At 43.7% G+C, this 26,771-nt stretch overlaps 1 protein-coding gene across 2 annotated transcripts in view; it reads left to right on the top strand.

Moving 5' to 3' along the window:
• Positions 1 to 26,771, top strand: part of TGFB3 (transforming growth factor beta 3) — a 35,762-nt gene extending 8,991 nt beyond the window's left edge. The window contains exons 2-7 of one of the 2 annotated variants that reach the window (XM_061611786.1): positions 7,328 to 7,491; positions 13,737 to 13,866; positions 17,774 to 17,881; positions 18,883 to 19,054; positions 19,992 to 20,145; positions 25,830 to 26,771. In XM_061611786.1, the coding sequence (XP_061467770.1) occupies positions 7,328 to 7,491; positions 13,737 to 13,866; positions 17,774 to 17,881; positions 18,883 to 19,054; positions 19,992 to 20,145; positions 25,830 to 25,988 (887 nt within the window). In that variant the 3' untranslated portion in view covers positions 25,989 to 26,771. The remainder of the gene's footprint in view (positions 1 to 7,327; positions 7,492 to 13,736; positions 13,867 to 17,773; positions 17,882 to 18,882; positions 19,055 to 19,991; positions 20,146 to 25,829) is intronic. The other variant, XM_061611785.1, reaches the window with a different exon arrangement.

Below are 26,771 nucleotides of genomic sequence, written 5' to 3'. Positions count from 1 at the left end.
CCACATGCCTGAGCAATGGATTTGCTCCCATGTCTTCACAAAAAGTTGCTGGTGTTCAGCTTTCCCATGGCTCTGTCCCTCTGCCAGGTGGTGATTCAGAATGAATTTAGAGCCGAAACCAATCTCGTCCTCCTCTTTCTCCCCAAGGAAGCAGGGAGAGTCTTATTCCATTGAGGTTTCAAGATTGAGACAGACAAATCAGAACTCTCTCTCTCTCTCTCTCTCTCTCTCTCTCTCTCTCTCTCACACACACACACACACACAGAGAGAGAGAGAGAGAGAGAGAGAGAGAGAGAGAGAGAGAGAGAGAGAGAGAGAGAGAGAGAGAGGAAACGTCTTGGCTCCAAACCATCAACTAGACAGCTCCAAGTATTTGTCCTGTTCCAGGACTTCAGTCCAGCAGGGGAAGCGAGATAGCAAGCGGAGGAGAGCATAGCACTGATAGGAAAGCAGACCTGATATTTTAGGAGCAGGCTCACATCCTTGTTCCAGATGGTGATAAAAGAGGAAGTCCCACACACACACACGCAAAAACATACTCCTGCCTCCCCAGCATTTCATCCCTAGGACAGTAGCGCATGGCAAAACGAGAACTGGTCGTTAATGTCCACGATATGCCTCAAAAGTGGCAGGCTTTTCAAAGGACCAAACACACTTGTCAAAAGCAGCTGAGAGCATCACATCTGTGCACCTCTGGGGAAGCAGTCTCTGTGTACTTGCATGTGTGTATATGCCTTTATGGAGTCTGGAACTCAGGATCCTGCCGATTCCTCTCCTTGTGGTCTTTGTTTTCGTGCTTAAGGCTTGGAGCCCACTCAAGTCAGGGTTCCTTAAAAGAGGCAGGATGGTGATGACCTCACATTGAAAGAATGGGAAAAGGAGAGTAATGCAGGAACAGGGCTGTAGTTAGCAGTGACAGGAATTGGAAAAGATGAGCGTGTAGTTTTCGTTATTTATTGGTTTGCTTTAGAAAGAGTTATATCCCACATTTTATGACAATAAACTAATGATGTAGTCAGGCAGATCTCCCCCTGGAGGGCATCCCGTAATCTGGACATCACTACAGAAAAGGCTGTGCCTCTCTTACCCACCTGTCAAGCATCTGACAGCGATGGAACAAAGAGCAGGGACTCAAATATCTGTCCCAGAATCTGGGCAGAGTCATATATGAGAGGAGGTAGTTCTTGAGGTTCTCCTTACCCCTGCCAACATTTCAGATCTTCTAATGAAGCCCTGCTCCAGATTCAATCTCACAGGGAGGCTAATCTGAGGCAGCCTCAACAGTCTAACACTCTCTGCTGGGAGAGGTTCATACAGTCTTCACCCTGTGGGGTTTTGAAGACATGTAAAAAGGTGGCACTTGAGGACTGAGAATTTATAACTGATTTAGAAAGGACTACAGCGCCCGAGTTCTGCAGTGCTTTGCTGTTTTTCATGCTGCTGCTGGTCTTCTGTGAAGTGTAATTAATTTGGTATTTTTGTTTTATATTATATTATTTTATTTGTTTTTGTGTTTAATTTTCTAAACCAATGTCACATTTATATGAAAAGTGGCATAAAAATATTTTAAAATAAAGATATCTTGGTTCCAGGACTATGTAGAGTTTAATCTATAGGGCTCTCAAAGGTGTCCAAAGTAGATGTGGCCATGAAAGACCTGTGATCAGATCCCCTTGTGGCATTTCAAACAGTTAAATCAGAGGTAGCCAACGCAATGCCCTCCAGATATTGTTAGACTACAACTCCCATCTTCCCTGACCATTGACTATGCTGGTTGATGGGTCTTATAGTCCAAGAACACCAGGAGCACACCTTGTTGGCTTCCTCTGGATTAAATGTAGCTGCTGCCCCTCCCCTGATTCAAAGTTGGGCTGTGACACTGTGGAGAAGGGTTACCCTTTCCCCATAGACCATTTTTTTCTGATCTACATAGTCCTCCACCTGGAGCTGTTATTTACCTCACATAGGAAAACATACAGGTACCCAGAGGTGTAGTCTGCTAGCTTTTATTTAGAGACCCAGTAAAAGAGCCTATTATTTGCCTTGTCAACAGTGTAATTTGATTTGTGTGTGCTTCCTGCCCCCCATTACATATATTGCTAACTAGACCTGGGAGACCAAGGTTCAAATCCCCACACAGCCATGAAGCTCACTGGGTGACTTTGGGCCAGTCACTGCCTCTCAGCCTCAGAGGGAGGCAATGGTAAACCCCCTCTGAATACTGCTTACCACGAAAACCCTATTTATAGGGTCGCCATAAGTCGGGATCGACTTGAAGGCAGTCCTTTTCCATTTTTTTCATATTTATATTAGGTTCCAACATAGCAATAAATCCACATAGCTCCCTTCACCCCATCACACCAAGTGGAATTGTTATCTGTCTAGGTGCGGTGCTTAAATAGTGAAGGCCCATATAATGGCATTCTTGCGGGTGCCCCACAGTTGAAGAGTTCTGTTCCTGGGAGGCTCTGGTGACTTTAAGTTGGAGCCTGTTTTGGAAGTGATGTAAGTCTTTCTAAATATTCCAGTCTGGCTTTGATGATCAGGGTGCAGCTGGGCTTCCTTTACTCCAGGAGCGGGCTACCCATAGCTGTAGGTCTCTGCCCAATTTCATGTGGTCCTCTGCAAGCAATCGCTTCAGACCTCTGGAAAGAATGATTTGGCCATCCCCAGCAGCCAGGTGGACAGGAATGGAGAGAGAGAGAGACAGAGACAGAGAGACAAGGCAGTAACAGAGAAGGAGAGGGAGGAGGAGTGCCCCCCCTTTGGGCTCTGATGCTACTCACAGCTGCCTTCAGCCCTGCCCACCAGCGGCATGCAGCCCCTGACAGATTACCCCCAGGGAAATGCTGCTTTCAATCTGGAAAAAAATTCTCTACCCCATCTTCACTATGTTTGCAAATACCTATCTGTCATAAGTTTAATACTGTTACTTGTTCTGAGCATCTAGAATTGAATGGAGTAAAAATTGAATGAATGAACAAAAAATGATACACTTTAATTGATTTTCAGAAGCAAGCATTGCATGTTAGGGACATAGTAGTTCTTTGTTCCATGATGCCAAAAATTGTTAATCCACCTAAAGGAAGAGCAGCTCAGTAGCAGCCACATCCATCTTCTGCACTATTTATTATTTATTTTATTTATTTATTGAATTTCTTAGTCGACCATCTGATGGCTATCCAGCCACTCTGGGCAACGTACAGAGCTTGGAAGATTACTTTTTAAAAGTAATAAATTACAGTTACAGTTACATGGCCCAAAAAAGTAGTAATTACCGTTACAATCACAATTGCTCTAAAAGTAACTGATTACTTTACTTTTCCTCCAAAGTAATCACTACAATTACATTTCAGTTAATTTTAAAAAAACGCCTACAAGCTGCTGGCCTTGGCTGCTGCACATTAAGCAGCCTAAAACAACATTAAAAATAAACAAACACATACAGAGGTAGTAGAATAATTATTTTTATTCATAAGATAGCAATGGTGGCCTCTCTGCTGGTAAGGGTGATAGGGAGGGAGGCAGAGGCCACTACTCAGATTTTTGCACGTCAAACCAAGTGCAACCCCCTCACTCAGCCAGCCAGCATAATCTCTCTCACTTAACCACCTCCCAGACCCTGCCCTGCCCTGCCACCTGCCACTCACTCAAGCAAGCATTTTCCCCTGAGATGCAAAAAAGTCAAAATACTGCAAATGCAGCACAGTAGCCAGAGAGGGTGGTGAAGGCCACTTTGTGTGCCAAGTGCAAACACAGTATTCACACACAGACACACGCTTTGTCATCTTTCACCTCCACAGTTCTTTATCTCCATTCTGCTGCTGCCTCCTTCTCCTCCTTTATCCATGTTCTTGACCTCCGGCTCCTTTTTCCCTCCACTCCATTCTTCACCACCACTATCCGTTTTTTTAAATAATTGTTTTCTTCACTCCACCCCGTCTCCTCCCTCATCGCCTCCTACCCATCCACAGAGCATGAGGAAAGAGCGACACTGCACAGAAGCCCAGTTTGAGGCACATGATTTTCATCCACAAATCAGAGGATCAGAAGACTTCCCCTGCTTCCCCCCCAAGTATTGCCCAAAAGTAATTCTGGAAACGTTACAATTACTCCACAAAAGTAGTAAAATTACTCCTAGTTCTATTACAATCAAAATGTAAAGGAATTACCCACTCGTTACTCAAAAAAGTAATGAATTACAAGTAATTCGTTACTTGTAACTAGTTACTTCCAAGCTCTGCGTACAAAATAAGCATACAGATACAATAAACATTAAAAATCTGGACACAAGATAATAAAATCACTACCTATGACTCAAGTCACTCATCATGTTTGCTGTGGTTGTATTGGTTTCACAACATGTAAAAGTGTGAAACAGAGATCTGCATTTCCAAACAAACGGTGACCATATGTCAGCGGAGTTCTAAGCACACCTTCCCAAGTGTTTGAAGATGTTCATCTCCCTTTCATTATAAGAACATATGAAGAGCCCTGCTGGGTTAGGCCTGTGCCCTATCTAGTCCAGCATCCTGTTCTCACAGTGACCAACCAGATGCCAAAGGGAAGCTCGCAAGTAGGACCTGAGTGTAAGAGCACTCTCCCTTCCTGTGGTTTCCAGAAACTGGTACTGTATTCAGAAGCATATTTCAGTGCATAAAGTGTGAAATGATATATGTATTTGTTGCAGAAAACATGGCAATCCATAGAGGAATCTCATGGCAATCATGATCTCCATAGTGTTAACACCAGCATAGCTGTAACAAACAAAATTGCTGCATTCAGTTCCCTCTCCCCCCATGCAGCTGATGAAGACATATCTGCTTTATTCACCTTGTGCCAAATTTGGCAACAAATAGCACAATTCCATTCATGTCTACTTAGAAGTAGAAGTAAGTCCTACTAAGTTCAGGGAATTTGGGATAATTGAACAGGTTGGTACTTTCGTCTGAGTAAACATGCACAGGATTGTTCTGTTAAAGATTATTTTTCTTTCTGGTGGAGCAGTGTGGGATAACTTTATTTGGACTTCTGCCTTGAGCAGGGGGTTGGACTCGATGGCCTTATAGGCCCCTTCCAACTCTACGATTCTATGATTCTGTGACAGAAAACATGATTCCTATCAAGCATGAAAGAGTGATACGGAAGAATGATGTTCCCAACATACAGACCGGTTAAAGTTGTCAGGAATTTCATATCTAAGAAACTGTCCCTCCAACCAGAGTTTCAAAAAGGTGTCTTCACTGAGGTTTTACTATATGTAAATATAATAAATGAAAAAATCTTAATATGTATGCAAGGAAATTTAACATTGGGGAGTGCATTCTAAAGTGGCATAGTCCCAGCAGAGCTAAACTACATATCTGAGCATGGACAAGGCTTGATCTGCATGCCATTTCCCCCACATCAAGGTATTCAGATAGTTAAGTACAAATAAAAAGAAAGAAGAAAAAGAAGTGGCAGTGCTCACAGCCCTTCAGAGGAATCCTCCTGTCAAGGACCCCAGCTAGTCCGGAACATTCGGGCAACTGCTGGTGCCCATATACTTTGGCTGGGCCCACCAGCGCTTACTTCTGTCCCCTCCACAACACTTGCCTCCTGGGCCCTTGCCTGACACTGCTACTATGATTTGGGGCTGCCCTCAGCGTTATAGCTGCCAGTTGCATGTCCTGCCGGTGCTTATGTGGCAGTGCTGGCTTTGGGTGGAGGTGGGGTCACCTCATTCCAGTTGGTGCCAGGTGGCTGTGCTCCATTTCTCACCCTAATCCAACCATTACATATCCACAGGGAAGAGCCACTGCCATGTCAGTGTGGGGGAGGGGCAGAGAGTGACTGACAGCTGCAGTGCTGCCAGGGGGAGAGGGCGACACCCAGGCCAGCACAGGCAGGCCTATTGATGGCACTGTGCTGAGAGCCCACCAGAGCCTGGTGTTGGGCCTTCTGGAACAGGAGCCTTGTAGTATTGTTTGGGTCTCATGAAGACACTTTTCCCCCACTCCACTGTCCTACAACCGTTCAGGATTGGGGCTGGCTGCAGGCCCTGAACCTGAGAGCTCTGTTGCTATGTAACTGGGAAGGAAGTGTTTTAACCTCATGGTTTCATTCCCCATCACCCTAATGCTCACCTCTTAGATACAGTTTGCAGTTCAAGCAAGCAAAGTTTTCTCAACTGTCCTCAGCCATAGACTTAGCCTTCAGTCCTCTCCCACATCCCTGGGACTGAGGAGACACACATAACCTTCCCCCTTCTCCTTATAGATCCCTTTATCAAGTTTTCCTCCCCTGGGATGCATGTGCAAGCTGTCAGTCAAAACTATGGAGAAACCCAGGATTTTAGGTAGCAAATGCCCCCTCCCCTAACAAAAGGTACCAGCAAAGAGAGGAGTTCCTCTCTTTAGCATTCAGTGTGAGCTCAGAAGTTCCCTTTCCAAATAATGAGAAATATATGCCAGTACTCTATAGGTCTTGGATGCTCATGGGGCTGTTTTGGGTTTTTAATATTTTTATTTTGATATGCAATCTTATATATGCCTACATACCTAGGGAATCCCCCAAAAGTATAAAATTTGCTCTCTTCCAGTCATAATAGGCACTTGACCACCCAAGTTCAGTAGCAGAGGGAATGATTCAGCATGGGGCATTTACACACACACCCTGTCTTGTGTGTCCAAGTGATTCTTCCATTTGGCACAGAGGCTACCCATACCTCTGAACTACTGCCAGGAATGGGCTATGGGTAAAATGATATGTTTTATTCAGCAGTCATTTGGTGTGGGAGTATGAACGTTTTTTGAGTTTAACAAATTCCCTAGATGAAGCAGTTTTATTCCTTGCAGTAGAAGCTGGTCAATTAGAGTGAGTAGGCCCACCACCCTCAGCCAGCCCCCACTTGCCTGCCTTCTTTTTCTTAACTAGTCCAGTGGGTGGCACTGGCTGTGAGCTTCTCCTTCATCTATGCTGATTTTGTAGAACTCAGAAGGGAAGAGGATGAGGCTAAACTATAGTTAGCTCTGCCTGTCATTGGCTCTGGCACCACCTACTGTTGGTCTCCTTGCCTTCTGCCATTGGGCATCAATCACCGCTGAGCCTCAAGACCAGCATGGCCACCACTGTCTACTGTGACAATATTGGAAGTAATGGGGATTTTTTCTTGCAGGCCCCTACAACTTAGACAGGGTTTAGCTCTGTCATGATTCTTCTACCTCATTTACACTACATTAATAACACTGTCAGCAAGTGTTGGAATGTGAATGTGAGATCCTCCCATCTGATGCATTATGGGCCATCCTGGTTAGTTCATTATCCTTGTTTCTTCATTTTCTCATAGATGAACTGACTTACTGCCCCAAAGGCGTAACTTCCAACATGTTCCGATTCAATGTGTCTTCGGCAGAGAAGAACAGCACCAACCTCTTCCGGGCTGAGTTTCGGGTTCTGCGGGTGCCAAACCTTAGTTCCAAACGCACTGAGCAGCGTATTGAACTCTTCCAGGTGAGCAGACTCACAGCTGGGGCAGTGAGGTCTATAATAGGACTCAAATTGCCCCATGCCATGTGCTTGGCTTTACCATTCCCACCAACAGAATGGTTAACTAAGCTGTGGTTATCTGTTATGAAACACCATTTAATGTTATTTCTCAGAATGGTGTTAGAAGATTCTAGTACCGGGGGGTGGGGAAGAAATGTGCAAAGCTGTAGCATTAGGGAAGTGTTTCCTAAATAAACTGTCGTTTGTAAAATCCCCTCCCATTTGCTGCAAAAACTTTAAATGAGGGCAATGCTGTGTGTGCTTCCTTTCAAAGGCACTTTGACTCCTGCAGTTATTCTCTCTCTCTCTGTGTGTGTGTGTGTGTGTGTGTGTGTGTGTGTGTGTGTGTGTTTGTGTTTGCGTTTGTGTGTGTATATATATAGCCCTTTGGTAATATATCGCCCTTTGGTAGTAAACATCTAATAATAACTGACTCTTTTTATTCTTTAGAAGATCCCAGTATCTGCTGCTTCAGGCAGATACCTCATTCTGACTAATGTTAGGGTTAGTTCTGGTGCCTTTTATAGCCATTCCACAAACAACAATAATACTTAATAATATTTAGTGCTTCTTCCAAGTACTCAAAGCGCTTCATGTACGTTATTATGCCAGTAATCCTTGCACTACTCATGTAAGATAGGCTGTCATTACAGCCCTGTTATTACAGATCAAGGGAAGGTACATGACTGAGGAGTTCTGTAGGCAGAGATTTTTGAAGGGCAAACTGGTATGTTGAAGGGATGCTGTCACAGAATGAGGACCTCAGGGAGGAAGAGCATCACTCTGAGGAAGAGAGAAACAATCCCTTAGAAGGGACCTATTCCTTGGGGGATAAGCAGATACCCTCTCATGCTGAGGATACCTCTAGGTGTGTGTGTGTGGGGGGGGAGAGAGAGATCCTGGTAGTGGGTGATTCAGTCATTAGGAACATAGGTAGTGAGGTGTATGATGCAGACTGCAGGGTGATTTGCCTGCCTGGCATGAAGGTCGCAGATGTCATCTAGATAGCTTGGTAGATAGTGCTGGGGAGGAGTTAGTGGTTGGGGTGCACATTGGCACCAATGACATGGGGAAATACAGTTGTGAGGTCCTGGAAGCAAAATTGAGGTGCTAGGTAGAATGCTGAAAGCCAGGACCTCCAAGGTAGCTTTCTCTGAAATGCTGCCAGTTCCATACACAGGGCCAGCAAGACAGACATAGCTTTGTAGTGTCAATGGGTGAGGGGCGGCAACCCTGGACTTAATCGTAAGTGATGCCAGGACCTGGTGCGAGATGTAAGTGTTGTTGAACTGATTGGGAGCAGTGAACATAGTGCTATTAAATTAAACATATATGTGAATGGCCAGTTGCTGAGAAAATCCAACACAGTCACTTTTGATTTCAAAAGGGGAAACTTCCTAAAAATGAGGGGACTGGTAAAAAGAAAGTTGAAAGAGTCAAGAGGGTCAAATCATTCCAAACATATTGGGAGTTGTTTAAAAATACAATATTAGAAGCTGAACTGGACTGTATACCGCAGATCAGGAAAGGTACCACCAGGTCCAAGACGATGCTGGCATGGATAACAAGCAGAGTCAAAGAAGCTCTTAGAATCAAGGAGGTTTCCTTCAAAAAAATGGAAGTCCTGTCCGAATGAAGAGAATAAAAAGGAACGCAAACTCTGGCAAAAGAAATGCAAAGAAGACAAAAAGGGATGCTAAAATGAATTTGAGGAGCACATTGCTACAAACATAAAAACCAACAACAAAAAATTATTTAAATACATTCAAAGCAGGAGACCATCTAGGGACCATCAAGCTTCCCTTGGAAGACAAGGGAGTCAAAGGTATACTAAAGCAGGATAAGGAGATTGCAGAGAAGCTAAATGAATTCTGTCTTAAATGAAATCTGTCTTCACAGTGGAGGATATAGGGCAGATCCCTGTGCCTGAACTAATGTTTGCAGGAGGGGAGTCTGAGGAACTGAGGCAAACAGTGGTGACAAGAGATGAAGTCCTAGGCTAGACAGAATAAAAACTAACAAATCACCGAGTCTGGCATCAAAGAACTAAAATGTGATATAGCTGATGTTCTAACAAAAATATACAACTTGTCCCTCAGATCTGCCTCCATACCTGAGGACTGGAAAGTGGTCTAATGTAACATCAGTCTTTAAAAGGGGATTGGGGGGTATCCCGGAAATTACAGACCAGTTAGCTTAACATCTGTCCTGGGAAGACTGGTAGAAAGTATTGTTAAAGATAAAATAACCAACATATAGAAGAACAAGCTTTGCTGAAGCTTGTTGGTCTTGACTCACCAGCCTATTGGAGTTCTTTGAGAGTGTCGACAAACGTATAATAGAAGTGATTCAGTTGACATAGTGTACTTGGATTTTAAAAAGCTTTCAGCAAGGTACCTCACCAAAGGAGAAGTCCTCTTATGGATCAGGAACTGGTTAAGCAACAGGAAACAGACAGTGGGAATAAATTGACAATTCTCAATGGAGGAATGTAGATAGTGGAGTCCCCAAAGATTGGTATTGGGGCCTGTGCTGTTTAACTTGTTCATAAACTATTTGATTAAGGGTGAACAGTGAGTTGGCCAAGTTTGCTAATGATACTAAATTGTTCATGGTCATTCAAACAAAAAAAAATGTGAAGAGCTCCAAAAGGAACTCTCCAAACATAGTGAATAGGTGGTAAAATGGCAAATGCAATTTAATGGGAGCAAGTGTAAAGTGATGCATGTCGGGGCAAAAAATCTTAATTTCACATATACACTCACGGGGTCTGAACTTGGGGTGACCGACCAGGAACAAGACCTTGTGATTGTGATGGTTAGCTCGATGAAGATGTCAGCCCATGTGCGGAAGCTGGGAAAAAGGCAAATTCCATGCTAGGGATCATTAGGAAAGGTATTGAAAATAAAACTGCTGATACCAGAATGCCATTATACAATTCTATGGTGCAACCACATTTGGAATACTGTGTACTATTCTGGTGGCCTCACCTCAAAACGGATATTGTAGAATTGGAAAAGGGTCAAATAGGCTCACCAAGATGATGGAGATGGAGCGACGCCCCTATGAGGAAAGGTTGCTGCATTTGAGGCTTTTTAGTGTAGTGAAAAGGCGAGAAAGAGGTGACATGATAGAAGTTTATAAAATTATAAAATTTATAAAATTATGCCTGGTATGGTGAGAGTGGATAGAAAGAAGCTTTTCTCCCTCTCTCATAACACTAGAACTCGTGAACATCCAATGAAGCTGAATGCTGGAAGATGCAGGACAGATAAAAGAAAGCACTTCTTCACACAGCTCATAGTTGCACTATGGAACTCGTTCCCAGAGGAGGCAGTGATGGCCACCAACTTGGACTGCTTTAAAAAAGGATTAGACAAATCCATAGAGAATAATGATATTGAAGTCTACTAGCACAATGGCTAGTTCTGCCTCCACAGTTGGAAGCAGTATGCTTGTGAATACCAGTTGCTGAAAACCATGGCAGTGGAGGTGGGGAGTACCCTTGTATCCATGTCCTGCTTGTGTGCTTCCCATGGGCATCTGGCTGGCCACTGTGAGAACAGGATGCTGGACTAGAAGGGCTACTGGCCTGATGTTCTTAAGGGAAGAATCTATGCAGAACGTAAATACACCTAGCCTAATATGCTATTTAATTCTATTAAAATAATATTTGCTTTATAACATTTAAACATTAGTCCAGTACTTGTCCGTTAGCCTGATGTCTCTGCTTTCATTGGTTAGCAAACTAGGAGGTGGGAGCAGATTTGCTTCTTACTGAGCAATTCGATAGAATGCTGCCATCACACTTTTCCTTAGTCTCTACACAAGTAGAAGGGTGACTTATTAAAATTAAAGGTGAATATACAATGAAGAGGGCCTGGAATATTCTTGAAGGGGTTAGGCCCTCATGGGCCCTCCTGCAGCTATGGCCCTGAGGCTGAGAGGGAACAGCTTGCCTAAAGTCACGCAGTATCTGGCTCAACCAAGATTTGAACCAGGAACTTGCACATCACTCTTACTCTACACTACAATCTGGCAGGGGTGAGTGAGGAAATACCAAATGCAGGAGTCATATTGGGTATAGAAATGGTTATTGAACTCCAGCCTGAGGACCTGATATGTAAAGAAATAGAACATTTTAATGTGTACAGAGTACTTTTAACAAGCACAGGAATATAGGAAGTTGCCTTACACCTAGTCAGACTATTGGGCCATCTAGCTCAGTATTGTTCACACTGACGGGCAGCAGCTCTCCAAGGTTTCAGGCAGGTTTCTCGCCCAGCCCTACCTCAGCTGGAAATGTTGGGAATTGAACCTGGGATCTTCTGCATGCAAAGCAGTTGCTCTGTCACTGAGACATGGCTCTTCCCCAAGAATGTGCCTCCCACTTAGCAATTAAAGATAAGGCATTCTAATCTAAAGAACATGGTTTTCTGGAAGGCAGAAGCTCTGGCAGTAATTTTAGAAATGAAATATTGCTGAGGTTCAGACCAACAAAAAACTTTAGCCTAAGGAGAGGTGCCATTTTTCTTCATGAGAACATTTTCTGAAATGGAACGATGCTCTTGCAGTGTGGCAATGCTCCCCTCTCCCTCAAGGGTGGGGGTATAGTGGGAGGAGTGGAAACAAAGAACACTCAAAAGGAAAGGAAAGGGTCAGATGCAAGGCATGGCAAGGACCCCAGTAAAACAGGGCTGTGTCACACTTGTGTCTTGCCTTGTCCTTCCTTCCTGAATGTTCTCGCTGGAACAGCCAGGGATTTGAAAAAAGTGCAGGCACCATTTAGAATGTCAGTGAGGTTGTGATGAATATTGATGAGGGATTCACTGCAAGGTTCAAAGGCCTGTTCTTGAACACATTCAGGATTTAATTGCTCCAAAGATGTGTATGTTTAAAGCATTTGTTTTGGTTACATCATAATCTTGATGGGTAATCCAATATGATCTGAAGGAGGGGGTGACTACTGTCCCCCTCTGTAAATAGAACCTGGTATTGAGTTGTGGCTCTAAAAATGTTTTTATCCTACTCACTGTCCAGTGAGCTCAATGTGGCCCCTTTGGATGGACATGATTGATCTCTCCTTTTTTTATTCTCACAACAATCCTGTGAGGGAAGTTAATCTAAAAGTTAGTGTCTGACCCAAGGTCACCCACCAAGCTTCACAGCCAAGTAAAGATTTGAACCCTGGTTTCCCCATCCTAGTCAAACATTTCTAGCCACTCCACCATGCTGGCTCTGAAAAGGTTTCAGGAAAGTAGAAATCAGGACCACTTCACACAAGCTTTGAGCATGTGATAGTGGACTGGTAGCCATTTGAAAATCCTTCTTGTGCTGGCTCTCCACTTGTGGCCAGCTGATTGTGCAGAGCTTCTACTTCACAAAGAGCTCACCAACTTAGGGCAGACCTAACTTCACATTGTGTTAAATGAATAGCATGCAGCATTGCCTATAGGTTTCATTATTTAATACCAAGCATGAACCCACTTCCCAGCTAGGATCCCAACAAAAATGTGCCCCCCCACGCTGCAAGCAGCATTAGCAAAAAAGCTGTCATTGGTGCCAATGTGAATTTTTGCCATAATGTTAATTGCCATGCACCTTGTGGGGATGTCATTGGGATTATGGCTGGAGAGGGAAAGGTTAAAACCTCCTCTCTCTTATGCACTGTGGTCCTGATGGAAATTGCCCCATCCCCCGGTACTTGCTCTTAAACCAGACAACGCAAACAACACGGCATACATTTAGAATAAGTGTAGTTGGGCTCCTAATATCCTTGTAAGCATTGCTTTTTAAGTATTTGTGGTGATATGCTGGAAGCAGAAACCTTAAGTAGTGGCGCAATACCAGCTGGCCCAAAAGCAAGGAGTTGGCACATGTGGGATTTTCCAGCAGTTTTCTGTCAGGTATGTGCAGTGTGCCTAACTTAACTGCCCTCCTTGTTGCACTTCATCCCAGTTGCATCCCTGTCAGTCAGTCCTTGTGAGTGCTGCTATAGATTTTCACTTCCTTGTGCAGAATTGCCCCTCTGCACTGAGCAAATTATTTAGAGGTGTACTTGCATACAGTCACCTTAGTATCCAGCAAACTGGTGACACAAAGGGTATGCAAATGTTTGTATAGAAAGGATTGGCTTAGTTCTAATTTGGGAAAACATCATTACTGCCGTTGCTGAACTGAACCGTGTCTTGCATGTCTCCCCGATGCAGATCCTGAAGACCGATGAGCACATTGCAAAGCAGCGTTACCTCAGTGGCCGGAACGTGATGACACGGGGCTCCCCTGAGTGGTTGTCCTTTGATGTCACAGAGACTGTGCGTGAATGGCTTTTGCATAGAGGTGGGTGGAGCAGGAAGCGGGTTCAGTGACCCTCCCTCAGTGGATCTGGGGGATCACATGGGCGTGTACATCAGTAATTCCTCATCACTCAGCATGAATTACTCATCATTCACAACAGAATGTTTAAATTGTCTCTAATAGTCATCTTTATTTTTATTCTTATTTTAGAGTTTTCTACCCTTCTCCCTCCCTCCCTCCCAGCTGCCACTGTAGGGGCTTCTGAAGAGCATTTTGCCTAAAGGGGAAGGAAGCTGCTGCAGAAGCAGAGTTTCTTTCCTCTACTTACCAGTTTTGTTTTTGTTGTGTAATTAATATTGATAGTTATTTTAATAATTGTATGTGAATAGCTTTGTGAGGTCCCCATGGAAAGCGGTATATAAATACCTCAAGTAATATAATATAACTTATAACAATCTGTGGCGTTTGCTCTAAATTTTTATATTCTCTCTTGCTGTTGCTTTAAGGGGCTCAGGGTAGCATAAATTCCCTCCTTGATCCTCATAACAACCCAGTGAGGTAAGTTAGGATGAGAGGGAATGACAGGCTGAAGGTAACCATTATTGATTGTATGAAAGAGTGGAGATTTAAACCTCCAGTCTGAGTCCAACACTCTAACCATTATGCTATGCTGGCTTTCTAAGCCATTCAAATATGAAAACCACCACTCTGGAGCATGATGATCATTCAGAGACTATAGCATCTATGAAGCAGATATAAGAAGCTGAATTAACCTTTTTTTCTTCCCTGAGGGAGGGACGCTCTGGAACACCTCACTGGATTTCAATCACTCCAAATAATAATGCTGTTCAGAGAGCTCACGGATCATTAATTTTGTCCATTGCCCAAGCAGGAGTTCATGATGATTTTTTGTTTTTAAGATTTTAAATAAGTTTTCAAAAATGTTTTATCACTGTTGTTTGCTGCCCTGGGCTCCCTTTGGGAGGAAGGGCGGGATATAAATTTAATCACCATCATCACCATCTGATGCAAGTGCTGTCCTGGCTGCAGGTGAAGGTGGCTGGCATGAGCTTGCCAGCCCTGCTGTTGCTGTGCCACAAGCCCACCAGCTTGGCTGATGCAGAATGCAGCTTACCCTCCCTGCCATCACTGGAGCCATGCCAGGGTTGAGGCGGCCCTGGCAAGGTAGCAGTTCTGTCGTTTTGGGGCACTGTGGATATTTTTTTTAAGGAAGCCTCCCACTGGTGGCTGCCATGGTAACTGTAACCCACAATATCCGGGAACAACAGGGGCATTCCATTTTAGAAAAACTAAGATCACCACCAAGGGCCTGGAGCAGAGGTCCTGGCAGATGTCACTGTCAGCCACAGGCCCCAGCAGGCTTCACTGTTGACATTGGTCCCCAGCCCAAAGATGTCAAGTGCTGACATTGGTCTGGCTACCACCACTGCTGCCATTCTTCCATTTCAAATTTAGCATGTAGAGGGCAGTGCTGTGTGAGCACACATGCCTGCATGCACACACCCTTATGAAGGTGGGAATACCAGGAACAGCCTAAGAGCCAGATTTAAGGCAGGGCAGCTCCTGAGGTAGGAAAAATCATCACTGTACTGTCACCCCCAGTGATGTTCTGTGAGCCCCAGTTCCGCCAATGATCAGCTACTAAATTGGGCTAAATCTATTACCCTGTGCATTTCCCCCTGCCCCATCCCAAATAAACACTCATACAACATGTGTAGAAATAGTGTTTTGTCTGTCTTAGAGGAGTTCTGAGTAAAGTTGAATTCAAGAAATTTGCACCTGTTATTCAGCAAAATCAGCTGTTGGGTATGAGGGAGTCTAAAAGCAAGAATACAGGTTCATTTCACAGTTGCTGAGATTCATAGTTGCAGGTACAGTAGTTACCTGGATGCCAGTAAAGGTTGGCATGCAGGCAATAGATTCTAGAAGGAGAAGCTGATTATAGGCTTCTTATATTTTTCTTGGCCAGAGTCCAATGACTGAATTATTGGTAGGGCAAGGCTGTTAGTCTGACTAGTATTGTGCAATTCAAGAGAACATCACACATAGCTTTTGATGTAGGTGATGCTTAGAGATACAAATGACAGGTACTTTACATTGCGGCTTGGGCAATATAACAGTTGCTGCAGAGCTTGGCATTCATCAGAGAATAACAGAAGAAATGCTTGCGGCTACAGAATTCAAGTTGTGGGATTCAGCAGCTGCAACCAGCTGGGAAGATTAGACAGGTGTTGAGATCCGATGGCTGCTTCTAGCTTGATGCTTGGGAGCCTCAAACAATTCCTCTGGCTGTAGCTAGCAGTGTCAGCTTGTGCAGTATATGTTGGTTACCATCATGCTTCCCTCCTCCATTAAGGGTCTGGCAGGATTTTCAAATTCCATAACAATGCAATGCAAATTCAGGCTCTAAATTATGTATGTAAATTGGATAAACCTGTGAAATGATTTCTGACAAAGATCCCAGTTGCAGCATTTAGGTTTTGGTTTTTGTGTGCGCGTGATTTCTGGTTTGGTGGTACAGAATTCCAATAAGGAAATTTCTTTGTCTTGTCCATTTATACAAAGACAAGGACAATAAAAGGAGAGTTGTGCAGCCCAATCCTGTGCATATTTACCTGTAAATAAGTTCTACTGAGATCAGTGGGATTGCTCCCTATTGAAGATAGCGATGGAGCCTAAGCTTGTGGTTTTGAGGGCCTTCTGATCTGCGTGTCTTCTGACTGGGCTGTACACCTTCTATCAACATTATTCAGGAGAATCTTGCTTCAGTGGATGGACGTGTACAGTATTGAAAGAACATGACCACCAAAAGTTCAGAAACCTGAAACTGTATCAAACAAACTACTTGAGATGGGTGAATCCTGGCAGTTTTGATCTCTCTCCATTTCTCATTTTTCCAGTCTTAAATTCAGTGCTCTACATTTCCACATCAGTTTGCAATTTAAAAAATCCTCATGAAAATTCATCAGCATTTTAGTGCAAATTTCTCATAAAATTCAAATTTTGGGGGAAATGCATAACAACCACCACCACCACCACCACCTACCCTTCAGCACAGGATCCCAGGGCAGGTTGCATAATGCATTTGTGTGTGTTCTTTTCCCTAATATATGCATTTTTATGCACACTTTACCCCACATTACTTGGCTGAAGAACTGCACTGCAAAATTCAGAGGAGTGTGAATTTTGAAGGAAGGCTATGTTTCTCTTTCTGTACTTTTTCAGAAAGTGCAAGTTAAGTAGGTTTGGCTTTTAAGTGCAAATCCCTATGAGCGACCCATGATAAGCAAATTCAGATAGCTGTCTGAAAGGTTGCCTTGTGTCAGCTTACCTGCTCCCCTCCTCTCCCTCCATAACATCTCTGTCAATTTAGCCCCCTGTCCTGATGTCATTACAGTATGCATTTTCCCACTTCTCCCATTGGCAGTCAATGATGAGGAGCAAAGGTGAGGAAATGCACAACTTGAATTATGTCAGAACATGAGGCAATTCCAACCATGCAATATGGAGCAGGAAGGGAAAACTCAGAAGTGCCTCCAGTATGCTTCTGAATGCCACTTGTTGGAAACCACAGTGGGGAGAGTTGCTATTGCCCTTGGGTTCTGCTTGCAGGCTTCCCATGGGTGTCTGGTTGGCCACTGTGAATACAGGATGCTGGACTAGATGGGCCACTGGCCTGATCCAGCAGGCTGTTCTAATGTTCTTAATATGGGGCTACCACTTTTTGGCAGAAAGGCCATATTCCTTGTTCATTTAGCTCCATCCCCATTTTCATTTCTCTTCCGCCAACAGGATAATATCAGCGCTGGTGTCTACAAACAAAGAAACTCAACATTGATGGGACAAAGGAAATGAAATTGCTGGAGGATTGTTTGGATAGCAGGGATGATATTTTGTTAGTTCTCATGAAATCTTCCTCTCCTAATAGAGAGAAACCTTGGACTGGAGATCAGCATCCATTGCCCATGTAACACCTTCCAGTCTAATGGCGACATCCTGGAGAACTTACATGAGGTGCTGGAGATCAAGTTCAAAGGTGACACAGGAGACGATCAGAGGGGAAAGCCGCAAAATGGGCCACCGGGACAAATGAATCATGATCCCATCTAGATCTGAGTGTTTTTAAAACACTATTTGTGTGCAAGTTTTGCTGTGTTTCATAACTACACATCTGTGTTTGCATGTGGGCAGGGATGGTGGTTTTTACAGCAGAAGGGCAACGGCTCAGGAGTGTGTGGGCACATGCATGTTGCAGACAAATTGGTTTACTAGTAATCTCCACAGGGAATCCTGAGAACTATAGCTCTGTGAGGGATTGTTAACAGAATTCTCAGAGCCTTCACCAAACTACAATTCCCAGTGTTCTCTATAACAATCAAAGTCGCTCAAAACTGCTGAGGAGTAGACATATATGTATTACTGCGTAGAGGCATGCAAGCATGTACAAAGCAGATACATTTCTAAAGTTAAAGTCTCTCTCTTTTTCTTCCTCTGGAAAACTTGGTTCCAATGCATTCTTGGTTTCACTCTGGTTTCCAACTTTCATGATGTGGACACAGAAAAGCTGGGCAACCTGCCTGAGGTGGCACTGACAGCCAACGGCTTAGTGAGGTTCAACATTAGCAACTGGCTGGCTTTTGGCCCTGGGCTGTGGCCACTAGTACCCACAGGCTACGAATCCTGGATATTCTTTCTGCTGCATGGTTCCAGTAATCTGACATCTTCTTTAAGCCATTCGTCTTTTTTGGCCTTTCCTGAGATGGAAATTGATAACAAGAGGAGCAGATTAATGGTCCCACCGCCAATTTACAAATTATAAAACAAATGACCCACAAAACTTCATTTTAGGCTAAGAGCAACCAAGTTTATCATGGCAAGGCCAGCTGCAGTCCTTACAAAGAAGCCTCACAGTGGCCAAGTTGTTGGCAGGCTTCCCAAGCTGTCCTCGTGTTGCATCCTTCATAGATTCCAATGTTTTCTACTGCAGCTCTAAAGCAACTATGGGGTTTCACTGATGCCCTTGTTTGCCTTCCTCAGGCATTGAGAATGAGGATCACCATGGGCGTGGGGACTTGGGGAGCCTGAAGAAGCAGAAAGACCTTCACAACCCCCACTTGATCTTGATGATGATGCCCCCCCACCGGCTTGGGAGTCCAGCCTTGAAAAGTCAGAGAAAGAAAAGAGCGCTGGACACTAATTACTGCTTTAGGTAAGCTGAAAATCCTTGTTCCCTTCCATGACCCCTGGTGTTAACTTGCTCCATCTATTTGCTTTGCAGCTGCAGGGCTAACAGTTTACTAACTTTTATTTTATTTTTGCACTGCAATTGAAAAATGTTCTGGAAGCCCATAGCCTACATAAAGCTGGGAAGGCAAATCAGCAAAGTATTGTGGCATGCCAGGTACTTGAACAGTAGTGATGTCATTGAGTTTCATAACTTCTGTTTTGCAGATACAGAGCTTGATTACTTGTGATGCTTGCCTCAATTGTGGGGAAATAGTTTGGTTTTCTAAGCCCAATTACAAATGTAATTCTGGGGGAGGGATGCCCCTCCATCACTTTGATTCCGATCTCTATTTTTGCAGTCCTAGTCAGGCAGCAAAACCTATTTTGGGCTGCCATACTCAGCTGGCAGGCTGCAAATTCAGCTTGGTAAGTCTCTAGTGATTCAGGTGTCTAGTTACACAGGCCTGGCGTATGGGTTCCTTCGGCACATTCCCAGTACAGGTTGCCAAGTGCTAAACTGGTAGTGTGGAAAGCATCTGAGGGACAGACAAGTTGGTCTGCTGAACGGAAATATGGTTATCTGCAGGCTAAATTTCATGCCTACCTCCTCCTCTTCTCTCTCGTTTCGTGTGCAACTGGAGATACTTTATATTACAGTAAGAGAACCGGAGGGTTGCCATAATGTACCCTCCCTGCTCTTGAGCTCAACTCTTTTGATTCCTGAATCCTTACCAAGTGGTGGCATGAATTCAGTTTCTTCTGGATTAGTTTCCAATTCCATACAGCCTGATCACACTTCACAACGTGAGGGGCTACCAGCATCTTTGGCATCAGGTGAAAACTCCAGGGTGAGGGGGTGAGGAGAGAGATGAGTTCTTTCTCAGATGCTCCTGATTCTATGTCGAATCATTTTGTTCCAGGAACCTGGAGGAGAACTGCTGTGTGCGCCGTCTCTACATTGACTTTCGGCAAGACCTGGGCTGGAAATGGGTCCATGAACCCAAGGGGTACTTTGCCAATTTTTGCTCTGGACCATGCCCATATCTCCGCAGTGCAGACACAACTCACAGCACGGTACAGCAATTCTTTAATGTTGACAGGGAACCTACAGTTTTGGAGATGTGTTCTCTTACTCCAACCGGGGCAGTCTCATTTTACTTCCTCATCATTCAGAGTTTCTAGTTGCTCACAAAAAGATTTTGTAAAATTATTGACTCTGGTACCCAACTGCAAGTCTGTTCTATTATATTATATTATATAGATCTGCCTGCCTGCCTGCCTGCATTTTACCACCTCAATACACAATTGGGGGTGCACTTTACGATATCAGTTATGCATTTGCAGTCATGTTCTACCTGCCCCACACCTGACGTCACATATGTTAACTGTGGGGCAGGTGGGCATGGTTTGGGGAAAACAGCCTTGCGGGTCAAATTTTGAACCCCCGGTGGGCCACATTTAACCCACAGGCTGGAGGTTCCCCATCCCTGAACCAGAGTCTTGGTTGTTGAAAGGAGGAAAAATGTGTATGTAAATATATTGAGGAGAAAACCAACAAATAAAGATGGTTCTGGAAGGAAGGCAGTGATAAAATATCAGTATTCAAATACTAGTGATAAAATATTAGTATTAAAATGAATAAAGGGACAGAATGAAGCAAATTAATCATGTGAAAAATAATCCGTATTACACAGAATTGCAGGGCCACCACTGCATGCAATGCCCTGCTGCACACAGGGTGGAAAGTGTGGGGCGGCAGTGGCATGGTAGATCACTGCACTGGCCTGGAGCTGGCAGAACAATGTCATAATGTAACATCAGTGAGATGAGATGAGGATCCAGTGGAACTTTGTTCAGCCCAGCCCAGTTTGGGAGCCTTCCATTGGCTATCAACAAGGAGCATCCTGCTGATGGCAGCCCTCCCCACTTGCACATTTGGTGGGCAGAAGGAAGAGTTCTGCACTGGCAGCCGGCTGGCTTATCCAGGAAAGCTGGAGGGAGGGACATCTCTGCCTAATCCAAACACCCCTAGCCTGGCGCAAGTGGGTGGTGATAGTTGGATTGCTCTGTAAAATAGTAGAAGTGTAGAAAAGAAGGGACTATGTAAGAAAATGATTTAAGGAACAAAATAATACTTAGCACTTATAATATTCAAAAATATTTTGCACACATTATCTCAGAATTATGTACAACAACCCTATCAGGTAGGTCAGTGTCATTATTGTCATATTGCAGATGCAGAGGGTTAAGACTGAGAGAGTGGCTTGCCTAAGGCCACCTAGTGTCGTAGGTGAAGTTTGAACCAGACAGTTTTTGACTGGCTGGTCATTCTCTTTACCTTTACATTGTAGCCGCTGTCATTAACGGGCATGTGTGTAAAGAGGGGGGGGAAAGGAGGAAACAGGAAGAGGTGGGGGGGGAATGAAACTGTAAAAATTGTTCTGTCTAAAAAGGAATTAAGAGATAGAATTAAGCTTGTATGGAAGAAAAACTGAGTGTACAATGAAAAACAATGGCACATATGTTCTGATTTTCTTTGTTTAAGGAGGGGAAAGTGTGAGTGTGAAGGGAGTTTGAATGGAGGACAAATGACATTATCTATTTCTCAGATTATAGAGGTATTTTTTAAAATTCTTGCTTCACAATGCCCCAGGATTTGATCTGTCTCATGTTAAAGTGTAGTATGGCTGATGGAAAGACACTATGCATATGCTCAGAGACAGTATTTAGATTTCTCTCACAGTGTAATGAAGTTCAAAGGTTAGAGTGGTTTGCTGTTAATCGGCATATTGCACAGGCATTCTGTTTTATGTTGAATATTAGAGTTAGACTTGGATTCAGATACAATCTCTGCTCTGTACTCATTTTCAGGCCTTTAGCAAATGAGAATCTCAATAGTTGCCTTTCTGTAAAATGGATGCACCTTGTGGAACATTCAAGGAGTGATCTTGATAGTAATCCCTGATGTGTGGTGGTTCATGTTACTCCTCATGCATGTATTATCTCTTAATAAGTGCTACAGAAAGTAAATGATTGCCTCTGGCATTTGTACCAATCATACCCTCTCCATTTTGGAAATGGGATGAATTATGCACGTTACCATAAATGTAGTTTTATTCATTTTGGATGGATGTAATCTTTTGGGTAGGAAGGAATACTGGAGGGGGAGGGCTAGCAGTAAAGTGCTGGATGTGTAGGAACCATAGAGTAGGAAATGATGATTGTGGGAAAGGATAAGGAGATGTGCAGTGAGAGGTCTTCGGCCCTAACCAGCGGAATCTTTCCATCCAAACTCATCCCAATTTCTGCATTTTTGTCAAATGACGTAAATTTTCAACTATGCTTTCACCTATGCAGGCCATCCCCACCAGAGATTCTGGTACATGTCCCTGATGTTGTGCTGCAGGATAGACCCATAGTGCAATTGCAGTGATGCATATATCTAAACGCTACAAGCATTTGCTGGTTGTGGCTTTTTGTCAGTGAGAACTATGTTACCCTGAGTGGCTGGTCTCAGCTGTTCAATCAAGCTGGGTTGGCATTTGTACAGCATCATGGCCATGTGTGGACACTCCCATCCAAAATAATTTAATGAAGACTCCATGTACCTCATTCCAAGCCTAGCCATTTGTGCCCCAGTCCCTCCATCATGGAGCTAGTGCCATCTTCATCTCTGGAGTTTTATAGCAGATTTCATAAATTTAGGCACAAAGAAGGGGCTATGTAATTAAGAGTTTTGTTGAACTTCTCTTTCATGGAGGGGTCTTTGAACCTTTTGCTTCATCTCTCCTCCAAATTCTATTTTCAGTTTTAATTGGATGTGAGACTGATCAGTCTTGGCACTGTCTTCTGAATGGCTAATCACTAGCCTATAGCTGTTGCATGCATTCTGTAAGAAAATGGGACAAGTCCTTTTGCCAGCACTGTCTCCCTCACATATAGCAGAAAAGAGAAAATCCAGATAAGCCACCACTAGTTCCCATACAAAGCAAAGGGTTAGCTAGAGTGGAGGTTTTCCTTTATGGACATTTTTGTCTTGGCAGCAGTTATAGAACCCAACAGCTATACCATTGTGGTTGTTAATGCTTGTCCTAAGTGTTTACGTGGCCAAGGACCCATTAACAGTTATTAATACTGGTGGTCATCACTCCATCACACAGGAGAGTTTCCATGATGGAAAGCAACCACATACCTCTAGTAGAAAGCATTTCTATAACCATTATAAGGTGGTGTGCCATCACTGCCATTCCTCCAGGGTCTTATTTATGCTGTAGTTACAAGAGACATTAATATCTGTGAAAGCAAAGGAACTTACCATATATTTATTTCACAGCAGTGAAGGAAAAATACCCGTATTATTTCCTTACCATCTGTAATGTTTGATTGTACATAATGGGCCATCTGTGTGAGTAGCAAAATGATTCCCTCTGTTGTAGAATGAGACACAGTACTTTGAAAGGAAAAGCTGTTCTCAGCTCAGTTACCTTACTTGTTCGGGGCATTAAGCTGAAGGTGTGACTGTAGCGATCGGAGATGACTCAAAAAGAGAGGGTCCTAAAGAGAGCGCTGTGGAAGAAGTGGTCGTGTTTTTCTGGCAGTATACTTGGCAGCAGCAAGAATGGAAAAGCTGCTGATGTTATGTCAGAATGTCAGATTAAGATTATAGAAGACCAGCAATGACAGATGGTGCTGTGGTCTCAAGGGGAACATTTCCTAGAACATGTGGAAAAGGCATGACGTTATTGGGAAAGGACATTGTGCAAGTTCCCCCAATGTGGTTCAATACAATTCTATTACTTAGATTGTGAGTCCTATGGAGATAGAGATAGATATGACTTAGGTGAATAAGCTAGCCTGCACCCATAGACAGAGCAAGGTATCAGTAAAATTAAAGAAAGACAAAGGCCGCTAATCAGAGAGGATCAGTTTATTAAGAGTGAAGGAAGGATCTGGCTCCTGTTGCGCAAGGAAGGAAGAGACTCCTTCATGTAAGTGTGTCAACAGTATGGTGAAGCTGTGAAAAAGTGATCAAAGGTATCCACATAAGCCACTTGAGGGGATGCCACAACCCTTGTCATTTCAAGTGTTAAAGCGAGGGGAAACTTTGGGAGTTTCCCTGCCCTTCTATTTTGCACCTCTGCCTTCAGGGGTGGAAAAGAGAAGCACAGGGAAGGTGTGCAAAGCATAAGGCTGGCAACACTATGTGCACTGTGGTTCCTAAGATTGGGAATTGCATGCAAGGAATTTTGACAGGTGGACAAGACAATCTATCTTCAATCATGTGACATCATAAGGATGCAATGAGATTAGTAGGTGGGTTGCCCCACCCACATGTCAAAGTTGGCCCGCAGGATGGGACCAGATGAAGATCTGGCCCCTGGAGTCACCCCTGCCTTAAAGGAAAGATTTCAGAAATCTTTGGGGAGAATCTGAGGACCTGGAGGTGCACTAACATTGTCAACATTAGTCAGGCTTCTCTAGTCTGAGGAAAGTTGTTGACGCCTCTTTCTTCTTTTATAGTAAGGCTAGGGAGGAAAGCTGTGAGAGAACTAGAAAAGGTCCTCAAATGCAAAGATGTATCACTGAGCACCAAAGTCAGGATCATTCAGACCATGGTATTCCCAATCTCTATGTGTGGATGTGAAACTTGGACAGAGAAAAATCAACTCATTTGAAATGTGCTGTTGGAGGAGAGCTTTACGCATACCATGGACTGCGAAAAAGACAAATAATTGGGTGTTAGAACAAATTAAAGCAGAACTGTCACTAGAAGCTAAAATGATAAAACTTAGGTTATCATACTTTGGACACATCATTAGAAGACATGATTCACTAGAAAAGACAATAATGCTGGAAAAAACAGAAGGGAGTAGAAAAAGAGGAAGGCCAAACAGGAGATGGATTGATTCCATAAAGGAAGCCACAGACCTGAACTTACAAGATCTGAACAGGGTGGTTCATGACAGATGCTCTTGGAGGTCACTGATTCATAGGGTCGCCATAAGTCGTAATCTACTTGAAGGCACATAACAACAAACTCCCCAGCACTAGGGAGGCCTTTTTAGTAGGGATAAAAGCAGATTATGATTCCTTTCCCCATACATCACCAGACACCCCCCTTCCATGAAAAGCAGCAGCCTTTGGGGAGAAACATGGCTCTAGGTTAGATGTCTACAGAATGGTTCAGACCCAGCACTAAGGAGGCAGCTGAAGAATTCATTAGCGTCTCTCAGGGCTCTCCTCTGGCACTCTCTCTCTCTCTCTGGTAATAATAATATGTGAAATGAAGTAGAGAGAGACCTCACTGGATTTGCAGAGGATTCAAAAAGTTGGGAGAGAATGTAGATATTTGAGAGGGACTGGATTAAATCCAGCATGATCTGGCCAAAGCAAGTTGATTTTTTTCAGCTGTTTTTCTTGAAACTCAAACAGGGCCGTAGGATGGTTACACCCAGGGTTTTTTGTTTTTAAAAGAGCAGAATATGCATGAAAAATGCTTATGCGGATGCAGAGGAGGCTTGAATGCTCTATGTCTGCACTTGTGTTTTCTCTGTCAGACTGGGCCTCAACTCAGTGCTGTGAATTAATAACCATTTTGTTTAATAAGTTGTTAAATATATTAAACAGTAATGGAGGTGGGTGTTGTAAGCTACACAGATTTAGATCACTGAACAGAAGTTCAAGCGTGCTTTCTGGTTATCAGCAATTGTGTTTGATCCTAAACAAATTCCTTATGTATCTCCTGGTTGCTTTTCCAGGTACTTGGCCTATACAATACATTGAATCCTGAAGCATCTGCTTCCCCCTGCTGTGTGCCCCAGGATCTGGAGCCTCTTACCATCCTGTACTATGTTGGACGAACCCCCAAAGTCGAGCAGCTCTCCAATATGGTGGTGAAATCCTGCAAATGCAGTTGAAAGGGACCTAGTGCTAACCACAGCTGAGAAATTGCAATTATCCACTCTCCACTCCCAGATCAAAGGCAAAGAAACAAGTACTTGGAGGAAGGCCTGGTTTTTTTTACACGGCAACCAAGGACAAACTACTCACTTTGTAGACCTTTAAAAACAAACAACTCACCTCTCTGCCTTTGTGCCTCTGTCACTTTTTCTCTGGGAGTTACTTTTGCCAATATGGAGGCTTGGGAAAGCAGACACAAATACTGACTAGACAAGGAAAACCAAATGAGAATTTCACTCAAAGAGGCAAGGATTAGCAGAGCTGTGGACAGATGGAGACATCTTATCCCTCTACTAGCTTTTCTGCGAGCCCAGCCTTTCCTACACAAGGATGAAGATACCCTTACAAAGGAACATATTTTCCTAGAGCCAGACCGTAACGGAAATAATTATTCTGCATACAAGTTGGTGCAGGAGTCTGTGGTCCAAATTGCTCAGAACAACCAGTTCAGAGAGAACCTAGTGACTATGATTAAGTCTCCTACAGCTTCTCTGTTTCTGGAGTGCCTGCTAGATTACTTCTGGGTAAGAGTGGGCCGCAAATACAGGATTCTTTGAAAATTACTGAGTCTATAGGCAGTCAGCTTCAAAGGATCCAGTATTTGCTGCAGTGACCGAGGTATTATAAGGAACTCTGCACATCTTGTGCACAAGGACCTGGCCCAGGCCATACCAGCCAAGGGTTTATAAAAAAAGTATTAATCTCAAATATTGTAAAAAAATAAATTTTGGAAATTGGAA

The sequence above is a fragment of the Rhineura floridana genome, chromosome 2 (genome assembly GCF_030035675.1).
Source record: "Rhineura floridana isolate rRhiFlo1 chromosome 2, rRhiFlo1.hap2, whole genome shotgun sequence".
Taxonomy (NCBI): Eukaryota; Metazoa; Chordata; class Lepidosauria; order Squamata; family Rhineuridae; genus Rhineura; species Rhineura floridana.
This window is presented reverse-complemented; position numbering and strand designations above follow the sequence as displayed.